The sequence below is a fragment of the Lepidothrix coronata genome, unplaced genomic scaffold, assembly GCF_001604755.1.
Source record: "Lepidothrix coronata isolate B3197 unplaced genomic scaffold, Lepidothrix_coronata-1.0 Scaffold102, whole genome shotgun sequence".
NCBI classification, from domain to species: domain Eukaryota; kingdom Metazoa; phylum Chordata; class Aves; order Passeriformes; family Pipridae; genus Lepidothrix; species Lepidothrix coronata.
In genome coordinates this window covers 768,740-779,183 of record NW_016690282.1, presented here as the reverse complement: position 1 = coordinate 779,183, position 10,444 = coordinate 768,740, and the positions used below count along the sequence as shown (strand labels likewise).

The 10,444-nt window shown below is 53.7% G+C and overlaps 2 protein-coding genes across 2 annotated transcripts; one reads left to right on the top strand and one right to left on the bottom strand.

The window, feature by feature from the left end:
* Positions 1-1,231: 1,231 nt before the first annotated feature.
* Positions 1,232-3,226, bottom strand: LOC108501488 (noggin-1-like). The gene has a single exon (XM_017823425.1). The coding sequence runs from the start codon at positions 2,335-2,337 to the stop codon at positions 1,303-1,305; it is 1,035 nt and encodes a 344-aa protein (XP_017678914.1). The 5' UTR covers positions 2,338-3,226; the 3' UTR covers positions 1,232-1,302.
* Positions 3,227-3,351: 125 nt separating this feature from the next.
* Positions 3,352-7,649, top strand: GALR3 (galanin receptor 3). Its single transcript, XM_017823424.1, has 2 exons — positions 3,352-4,934; positions 5,500-7,649. The coding sequence occupies exons 1-2, from the start codon at positions 4,585-4,587 to the stop codon at positions 6,380-6,382; spliced, it is 1,233 nt and encodes a 410-aa protein (XP_017678913.1). The 5' UTR covers positions 3,352-4,584; the 3' UTR covers positions 6,383-7,649.
* Positions 7,650-10,444: the final 2,795 nt, after the last annotated feature.

Sequence of the window (10,444 nt, the reverse complement as noted above, 5' to 3'; positions counted from 1 at the left end):
CTGTCCATGGCAGCTAACCCAAACAGTTTAACCCTGCTCCAGCTTTGAAGTCCTCCTGAATGGGAGAACAGCCATACAGATGTCTTGCTGCTCAGCTGCAAGCCAGAGCAGCAGCAGCCCCCCTCCTGTGACGCACACAATTGTTCTTGTGTGCACATGGGGGCTCCCCCCTCACCAGGTGCACCAACCTCCCTCTCCCCTCCATATCTCTCAGGCCCCTCGGCAGCCAACTCCCTGCACTCTGCCTCTCTGCCTGCTTCAAGGTCAAGCTCTGCTGCAGACTGTGGAGCTGTCTGGGGAGCAGACTGGGGAGCGCTGGAGCCCTGGGAAAGCAGGAGGGTCAGATGATGGCACGCTGGAAACGAATAATGCAGCGCCCATCAACTGCAAGGCATCATGTTAATATTGCAATCCCAGGCAAAGCCTCCAGCTCTTTATTTCTTAAAGGCCTCCCAGCCTAGATGTGATTTACAGCTCCATGCAGCTTTTAGCCCAGAAAGCAGAGGACTTTTTGCTGGGTGGAATGAAGAGGCAGACGCTGCTTTTCAAGGATGCAGTTCCCAGCTTAGGCTCCCTGACCCACCTCAGACCTTACATGCTACTCTGACAGTCCTGAGTCTGGAGCTGTCCCTCACATCATGGGATAGGTGGGGGGTTCATGTATCTTACCCAGTAGAGGACTGTCCTATCCCATCCCATTTCCATATGCACCCAACCCTACAGATGCTTCCAGCCCTGGGTCCCTGTCTACCCCCTACTTCTATCCTTGTTAGGCTGCCTCGTTGCAGTCCCAAAACTGCCCCTCTACCTGCTGATGCCCTACAGTCTCTCTAACCACCACTGATTCCACCCTGAGCTGTGACCCACCTCCCTCTACCCCTTCCCTGCTGACATTTCCCTGCCCTCGCTCCCTGCCTGCTCCCCTACCCAAGCAGGCAGGGATGCCCCAGCTTGGACTGAGTCATCTGGGGCTGATGCAAACAGGGTCTGAGCCTGCTGTTCGGTTCCACGATTTTCCCATTCCGTATCCTTTTCTGGAGATAAATGCTGCACAAGGGCCTCCACTGGAGCTAATGCCTCCCTGTGGAGGGCAAGGGGCAAAGCAGCTGCATCCCACCCAAGGGTTTTGGCAAGAAAGAGCAATGACAGCAGCCGTCCGTGCTTCCTTTCTGGAGGTTTATTTCTCTGTTTGGGGATTCCCCCCAGATCCAAGGGTGAATCCAGGCAGACTCTCGCCTTTTCAGACCTTTTGGCTACAAGAACAGGTACCATGGGGTCCCTCCATAGCCCCCTGCAGCCCCCTCAGCGGCAGGAACACTTGCAGGCAGTCACAACAGGGTAGGGGATCTGCCGCCAGGTGCAGTTTGGTGGGCCTGGGTGCTGGGGGACCCAGCAGTGCCAGGCCAGCAGCTTGATGCGAGTGAGCTGTGTGGGGCGGCAGATCATGCCAGGGGGCCAGGAGCAGCCGGGGGGTCTGGTGTCACAAGCAGTGTGGCGCACCCAGCGGGGCCAGAAGACGGGTCCCAGGTCAACCCAGGTGGAGGTGAGGCGGCAGGCAGCCAGTTCCACCAGCCACTGCCGCAGGTGGCGGGCCAGGGCCCCAGGTAGCTCAGGGGGCAACCCCGGGCCAGGGGGCAGCAGGTTGGGCAGCTCCAGTCCCTCCACCTCTCGCCACAGCTTGCGGCGGTAGCGCCCAGCACCCTCTGCCAGGTCCCTGCTCATGGACTCCAGGTTCTCCTCGAGGATGCTGCTGTTGCGACCCCGGGGCTCCTCGATCGCCATCCAGAAGGGGTCGAAGGCTGAGCCTAGGAGCCGGCGCAGCCGCCCAGGGCGCAGGTGCCGGGGCTTGGGGGAGTAGTGGTAATCCTCAGGGGACAGCGAGAGGCTGTAGGGCCGCACTGGGGCTGAGGGGCGGCCACGCAGCAGGTGGGCAGTGGGGTCAGCGGTGCTGGACAGTGTCAGTGGCAGATCCTGAGGTTCCTCCAGAGGCAGTGGTGGGCTTGGAATGCCCAGTGGTGGGAGCAGGCAGAGGAGGAGGAAGAGGAGGCAGCAGCGGTGTGGTCCCTCCATGGTGAGCAGTGCTGTGGCAGGGTACAGGCTTGTGCTCCGCCGCATCCCCCGGGTTATCACCACGTCCCAAGACACGGCCTTCCCCTTTTCCCTGGTTACAGCAGCTGATAGTGAGCTGGCGAGGACACCATGCTCCCTTCTGCCACAGAGGCATGTGGGATCGAGAAGCTGTATGATCCCTTCTGTCAGGCCACAGGGTTCCACTGACCCCAGAGGGCTATCAGGGCTGCTGTGGAGGGGAAGGGGCCAGCACCTCCTTCTCCGCATCCTGCTCCATAACTGGAAGAGGCATCCAGGACCTTCCCAGCGAAGGGAAGCTGGTGGCCTTTGAGTCTTGCTGGGAAAGGATCACCTAGCTGCACTCAGTCTTAGCATACCTGGAAGTCCTCAGGGTATAGGTCCTGTTACCAGGGTGGACATGGCAGCAGGGCAGGAGGTCTGTGTGGGTCACTGTCATCTCTTGGCACATCAGCCAGCACCCATGCTGTCCCAGGCAACTGTGATAGAGCTGAACCTCTGGACATAGCCTCCCTTGATGGCTTGTCCTCCCTCCTCACCCTGCAGTGCCCTGGCAGCACTGGTGGCGTGCAGATCTGGGCTGGATGGAAACCAAAACCTGCATTCTCCTCCTTCCCCAGGTCAGACATTGCGTGAGAGGCTCAATCTGCTCAGAGCCATGCTATTAACAATAATTAATAACAGCCAGTAATAGCAATTAATTGCTTATGCTCCAGAGGGTTTAGGGCCCTATCCCAAGGACAGGGCAGGGACCAGGCTCGCTGTGGCAGAATATTCTTGTTCTCTGGAGGTGTTGGATAAGACATCCTGAACATTCAGCATTGAGGGGTGGCCACCAGGGTCCATGGGACCCTTCTCCTCTCCATTCTCTCTCTCCCACCAGAGAATAGTGGGCTTTTTCTCTGCCACCCCTTCCTCACTGGAACAAGGAGCAGCTGAGCCTGCAGGAAAGCTGGGCAGAGAGGAGTTAACTCCAAACCCAACCTCAGAGAAAGGGGAAAAAAAAATCAACAGAGATCTATGGTTCAGCAGCAAGAGCAGAGGGAGGGAAAAAGGGGGAGACAGAGAGAAAGGAGAGGAGTTCCAGAAGGAGAGAGAGCAGAGCTGGTGGCAGGCAGGGGGAGGCAGCGGAGCACCAGGCAGGAGTGACTGGAGTGACCAAGCTGCCTGGACAAACTCTTTGGTAGTCTTCATCCTCCTTGTCACCATCACCTGGGCTGGACCAGAGGTCTCCCCCTCCGCAAGCGAGTGGCAAAGCTCCAGGCCCTTCCTTGAAAAGGTGAGTGCTGGCTTTCCAAGCTGAGAGGTGGCCTCAGGCTCCCTGAGAAGAGATACCCTGGTGACCATGCATGCCCAGAGGGAGGTCGGGCTCCTCTGCTTCATTGAGGAGATCTCATGGGGCCAGATGGATAGTTATCAGTAGGACAGAGGGGACAGAAGAGCCAGAGAGGCAGAGAAAGTCTTTTGGTGTGATACACATAGGAGCTGGGAAAACAAAGTGGCGTGAGCTGAGGCGTGGGGGACCATGGGGTGAAGGAGCTTGCATGACCCAAAACTGAGTTAATTGCATGTCAACAGTAGCTAGATAATGGTGTCTTTCCCTCTCAGTTATTGCTCGGAGAAGGACAATTTGTTCTAGTGATAGCAAACAAGGGGAAGGCTCGTTTGGAGATAGGCTGTGGGCACTCCCTGCCTGAGCACAGCGTTACTCAGGGCTGGAGGAAGTTTTGCAGCAGATCACAATACCTTGAGCTGTGGTAATAACATGCTTCTTCACAGTGTTTATCGTTGTATTTCAGGCAGCTCCTCACCAAGCTGCCACCATCCAGCCCATTACTACCTCTCAGTATCATGAAAAGGTGCCCTTAATTGCCTCTTCTCTGCAGAGCATAGCTACTGCACCGGGAGCAAGGAGCAGCCATTTCCAGAGTGGAGGTGGCCCCAGTTTAAGGAGTTCCCTCGTGATAAGAGTATGTTGGGGTGCTGCTGCTGTGGGGTGCGATCCAGGCATCAGGTCCCTGCTGACGGAGGTGGCACAGCCCTGGGCTGAGTGTGCCAGGACCACTCGCAGACCATGGGAGCCCCCTTCCCCATGGCCTCGTGGACAAGCCCGGTTGAATACTAGCCAGGGTTTAGACTTGCCAAAGCAAGCAATCCCAAGAGGTTTAGCAGCCTTGGGATTGTAGGAGGAATATAGAGGAGGCCAAGTGGTAGGGCAGCAGGGATCCTTCAGGGGGCTGGGAGCACAGGAGATGCCGTGGTGGGAATGTGAATTTGGGCAGGAGAAAGGGGCTTCAGCTTTGCTCAAGCCAGGTGTGAGCTGACTGATCCCAACAACATTCTTGCCAGCAACATCATGAGGATCTTAGTGTCATCATTTAACCAGTTGGTTGAGATTGGCATCTCTGGAGAAATATGGGTGTCAAAGGCTAGAATCAGGCACCTTAGAGCTTTCTCTCTTTCTTTCCATGCAGGTCCCCACGGTCAGGTGGGGAGATGCCAGAGGGATGGAACATCTCTTCTGACAGCCTGGAGCTTCAAGCAGCAGGGATTATTGTGCCCATCATCTTCTCCCTCATCTTCCTTGGGGGTACTGTGGGGAATGGGCTGGTGCTGGCTGTGCTGCTGCAGAATGGCCAAGTCAAGTACACCACCACCAACCTCTTCATCCTTAACCTGGCCGTGGCAGACTTGTGCTTCATCATCTGCTGTGTCCCTTTCCAGGCCACCATTTACACCTTGGATGGGTGGCTCTTTGGGGCCTTTGCCTGCAAGGCTGTGCATTTCCTGATCTACCTCACCATGTATGCCAGCAGCTTTACCCTGGCTGCCGTCTCCATTGACAGGTAAGTCTCCCCTTTCCTTTGAGACTCTCAGCTCAGAGACAATGTGTTTGCCACTCCTGAGCTAAGAGGTGGGAGAAAGGCTGCCCTGTTGAATGTCCTGTAAAAAGCAGGTTGGGTCTCCCCAGGGGCAGAGCCGGCAGAGCCAACTCTCCATGCCCTCGCCTTCCACAAAGCCAAGTTCTAAGCTTGATTACTGACCCTCACTTGGGAAGGAGGAGTGTCTACCATGCATAACCAAGAATAGCAAAAGCCCTGGGACAGCAACACACCTCAGGGGAAACAGTAGAGTCTTGCTCCTATCTTTCTCTTCCCTGGTTCAGGAGACACACTGCCCTTCCTGAGCTAGTACAGCAGAGTGGATGATGGAGATCTCAGCCTCACTGTTGGAATGACCCTGATATAGCTGTGAATTCACTGTAACCCTCACTCCCAAGAGGTGGCAGAGGGGAGGGATGGGTGGCTGCATGGGTAGGGGTGCATAGATGGCATCCCCACAGGGCAGGAGAAATACCTCATCTCACCCATCTTGTGTTTGGTCTCTCCATCTCCTTCCCCTCCTTGCCAGGTACTTGGCCATTCGCTATCCACTGAAGTCCCGTGACCTCCGCACCTCCCAAAACGCAGGAGTGGCCATTGCAGCAATCTGGTCACTGTCGCTGCTCTTTGCAGGGCCTTACCTCAGTTACTACCAGATAATCCACTACCATGGTATGCCCATCTGTGTCCCCATCTGGGAGGACCAGCGCCGAAAGGTTCTGGACATCCTCACGTTTGTCTTTGGATACCTCCTGCCCGTGACCGTGGTGAGCCTGGCGTACATTAGGACCGTCAAGTTCCTGTGGACCTCCGTAGACCCCATAGAAAGAATCTCAGAGTCCCGGAAGGCCAAGCGTAAGGTCACGAAGATGATTGTGGCTGTGGCCATCCTGTTCTGCCTCTGCTGGCTGCCCCACCACCTGGTCATCCTCTGCTTCTGGTTTGGCCACTTCCCCTTCAACCGAGCCACTTACATTTGCCGCCTGGCTTCCCACTGCCTGTCATACACCAACTCCTGCCTCAACCCCATTGTCTACGCCCTCATCTCCAAGCATTTCCGCAAGCGTTTCAAGCAGGTCTTCACCTGCCTCTTCTTCCAGAACAAGACCAGGAAGAAGAAGAAGAGAGTTGGAAGGAAATTCCATATGGTCAATGTGGACAGAGGTTTCATCAACAGCACCAGAGGTTTCTATGGAGGCAACACTGAGGTGACCCAGGTCCCAGAAGACACCAGGAAGAGGGACCATGAAGGTGCCAGTCATGCCAGAGCATGGACTCAGCAGCTTCAAGATGCCATGGTCTCTGTTAAAAAGGGGATACTGGAGGAGGAACATTTGGCAACAGCTTGCCATTCCCTAGACATGACCACTTTAAGAGGAACTCAGGAGTTTCTGACTGTTCACCACAGATGAACTAAGTGAAGAAACACATTTTCCAGACCGTGAGTAGCCACTCTATTCCCAAACAGGGCAAATAATGTGAGGCAGAGGGGAATGGATGCAGCAGAGCCACCAAAAGATCCTGTGGCAATGGTAAACCCATTGCCCCGCTCACCTTCACTCGCTGGCCCACAGCATTCACCTAGGAATGTCACAATCCACCTAACCAGATGCAGAATAGAAGGACATGTTAATATAATGTCAAGTGACCTGAGCAGCATTCCTGCAACACATTTTAAGGACTCCATTTCCCAACTTCCTAACTTGCTAATTTTGTGCAACGACTTGAAACTCTGAGAGGGAGGAAACCAAAATGAAAATATCCTGGTAGGAAATCCAGGCTGTTAAGGTCACATCAGAGCATGGGTGGGAAGGGTGGAGTTCACAGGGACCTGAGTCTGAATAGAGTAGCTGGAAGCCTCTCTTCCTGAGAGCCCCAAGTGGAGAAACGCTGTCCCCTGCCCACATGCCCTTCTTTTCCTATGTGCCAGGGGCAGCCTTCATCCACCTCTGCCCCCTTCCCTTGCCTCTGCATCCAGATCAAAGGATCTTTGCCAGTACTGAACTGGTGCACAAGGAAGTCAGCTGTCTGTGCCAACAGCTCGATGACACAATATGCACAGCATTGTTCTACCTGATTCACCCCTCTGCTTACTTTCTGTTTGTCTTTCTCAAATTTCTGAGGGATTGCTGCCTCCTCTTTGATCTGTGCTTGCTACTTGGAATTTCATCCCTTCCTTCTGGGGCTGAAGGTCCTCTTGCTCTCAGAGCAGTGATGTTATTCAGCGATATTAGCCCCACACACACTGTTTATTCACTTGGCCAGACATTTTTTTTCTATGTGATGATGAAGATGGTGAATGAATTGATGGCTGTCACCAAAGCAAAAGAAAGTAACCAAGTTGCAAAATAAGCTGTAGAGCCAGGTGACAATTATGGTGAGGCAAAGGAGAAAGAAACAGGCCCATCACCCCCATGTGCACTTAGCTCAATCCTTAGTGCTCCTTTCTACATGGTGGAGAAGACTTCCAGGAGAGCACATGGCCAGCACCACTGAGGGGGTTGGGATCTCTTCCAAGACTGGCCACTGTTGTGGGATAGCTGTGGGACCCATGTCCACCTGGGAGAAAAACTTTCCCCTGCTCTGTCCCTGCTGCCCCGAGCAGCTGCGGAGAAACCTTTAGCTGTGGCAGCAGCTCAATGACACCCTGTAGCAGGGCCAAGAATCCTCTCAGCCTGACAGTGGGAAGTGCTGCGGGAATGGCAAGGCGGGACAAGAAATCATAAGTTGCTGGAATTTCTCCCCTGCTTGACCTTAATAAACCTGGTAATTGCCTTCTCCTGCCTTGTTTGCTGTGTGTTGGATACAATCTCTGCCATGCACAGGGCTCTGCAGTTTGGGTTGGAGGTGGTGTAGGCCGCATGAGCCATCTGACCACAGACTCACTAGCATGGCGGCAATTGGTTTATTTGCCTTTGCAGACACTGCAGAAGTGCCCAGAAACAGCAAAGCTGAGGGTTTTAATATGACTCCAGCACTGCCAGTGTTTAAGAGAGTCATAGAAGGAGACAGAAGTAGAGAGAGGGAAAGGGAGGGATGGTGAGAGTACCCGGTGTGGGGGGGCAATATAAATGAGAAATGTGTGGGGCTGGGTGAGAGCCATCTCCAGGGACAGAAAGTGGTGGTGAGCATCACTCGGCTATGTTGGGACTCCAGCCCCACAACATCTTTCTCCAGCATTTTTCTGCATCATCAGGCTGCCAGAGAAGCCCATGAAAACAATGTCCAAGCAAGGCCTTTGATCAGTCTAGCACATGTGGGAGGGAGGGAGCCAGTGGGATTTGCATTGCTACAATGCTGTGGTTTGCTGCGGTGCCTGGCTGACCTCACATAGCTCCCATTTTGTCACGTGGCCATGACATGAGTCATGAGAGGGGAGGGGAGGACCAAGCGGGATACTCAGCTTTCCCGGTGTGCCAAGTCCATGTGCTGCAGGTGAATGCAGCCACCCAAGGCCACCCTCCGTTGGATGAGACAGTTTTGCTCTGGGAACACAAGGTGTGTGATGCCACCTGACTTGCAAGTGTGAGCAAGACAGATCCTGTTTGCCAGCACAGATAGAGCCCCTGAGCCTCAGTCCTGTGGCCTGGGAGCTTTTGGTCATGCTGTAGAAGAAAAACAGGAAGAAGCCCTAGAAAGGGTCTAGAGAGGCAAGAAAGGAATATCCATTAGCATCACAGTTTCTGACCGCATGACAAGGATCATCAGACCCACACCTTATCCCCACTGAGATGGTCTTATGTTGGCAGTGAGAGATGAGCTCGCTCATTCAAACCCACTGAGTTCAAGTTCCCCAGAGCTCCTCAGCCACCTCCTCCACAATCCTGTAGCCATGTCTGAGACCTGCCATCACCACTCACAACATTCACAGTAAACTTAGTCATTGCAACAACCCTCCTTTTCCTTAATTACATATGGAATTTAATTAGTGCTGTATGGATCCTGAGTATGTAACTCTTAACATGAGGCAGATCTGCACCCATAATTTCTTAATAGCAGGTTGAAAGAGGGAAAGCTTGGCAAAAAGTGTTTGTGGAAAGCAGTGACATTGTGGGGCACACAGACTTCCACACTGAAGATGGGAAACAATTACAGATTGTCATGGCACCAGTAGGTTTCAGAATGAACACCTTTGCCCTGAACAAGGCAGGTCATTCTCTCTCCACAGCAGTTCACTTTCCTACACCCCACTGCCCACAGTTATCATGTTCATGGAGATATCCCTCTCAGCAAAGGCCTATGGGCTGACTTTCCAGGTGGAGACGCAAGGACTGGGTGCTACAGCAGACTCTGTAGCCTGGAAATCTGGAAGGACCACACTCCTCTCTTTCTAGCTAGTTGAAACAGCGAGGGAACTCATGCTGAGGAGTCCCAGCTGGCAGAGAGGAGAGAGATCATCATCGGGAGCCAATTGCCAGCACGAGGCTGCATCAAATGCTAAGTTGTGGGAAGCTGTGCAGTTGCCATCGGTGGTGTCCTGAGCCCTGCATGGCCTGCAGAATCTGCTGGTGTCTTCACTTGTCCCCATGCATGGTGCTGGAGGTTGTGTAAAAAGTAAAGGTGTTTTGGTCCCAGCAGTGCCCTCCAATGCTGTCAGTGCTGTAGACATTGTGCAGCAGGGCTGGGTGACATCAGGCAGCTTGCAGAGCTGTGATGTGTGTGAGCCACAATCTCCCCCTTATTTCTGTTCTCTTTCTATTCCCTACTTCCGTTTGCGTAAATCTTTCCTTATTGCTTTGTCCTGCCTGCTCTTAAATTCCCAGGTGACGTGGTATTTCTAACGCTTGCTGAAGCTGTTGTAGACCTTGCTGGAGCTTAGCTCCAAGGACACCTGTTTTTCTGTGTGGAGGCCAGCTGAAGAGCTGTGCTGGGAATTAGTTTTCTTTCTCCATTCAAGTGCTTGATGTTGCTTTCTGCACTTCGAGCCTCCCTCGCCTCCTATCCCTGTTTGTGATTTTCCAAGCTCCCTCCCTTCATGATGGCTGCCACTCCTCTGCAGTTGATGCTTTTCAGAAACACGTCCAGATTGCCTTACCCACCTTCCCGGGACAGCAAGTTCTACAGCCACCCTTTGCACATGATGCCATGGCTGGTGGCCAGCTCACATGGCCTCAACCCACCTCTGGGCAACACAAATACCTACATCATTTCTGTGGGTGAAGACTCACTACACAGCCTAAAGCACTGGAGGGAGAAGGGAACAGGAGTCAGGAAGAGTGATGTGGCACAGCTGGATGCTGCCTGTTCTTGCCCAGATGCGGCTGGGCTGTTTCTCACCCCAATCCTGCTCCTCCTAGTCCCAGCTTGCAAAGGAAGCAGATCATCTCAGAACTGACTGCTGCACATTTGGTTGAAGCCTAAATAAAACAGGGCAGAGAAAACAAGGAATATCTTAGGAGAAAGTGCATTTAATGTGACAAGTGGCTGCAAGCCCCAGGCCCCTTCCCTAAGCTCTGCCTGGTGCTAAGCCCTGA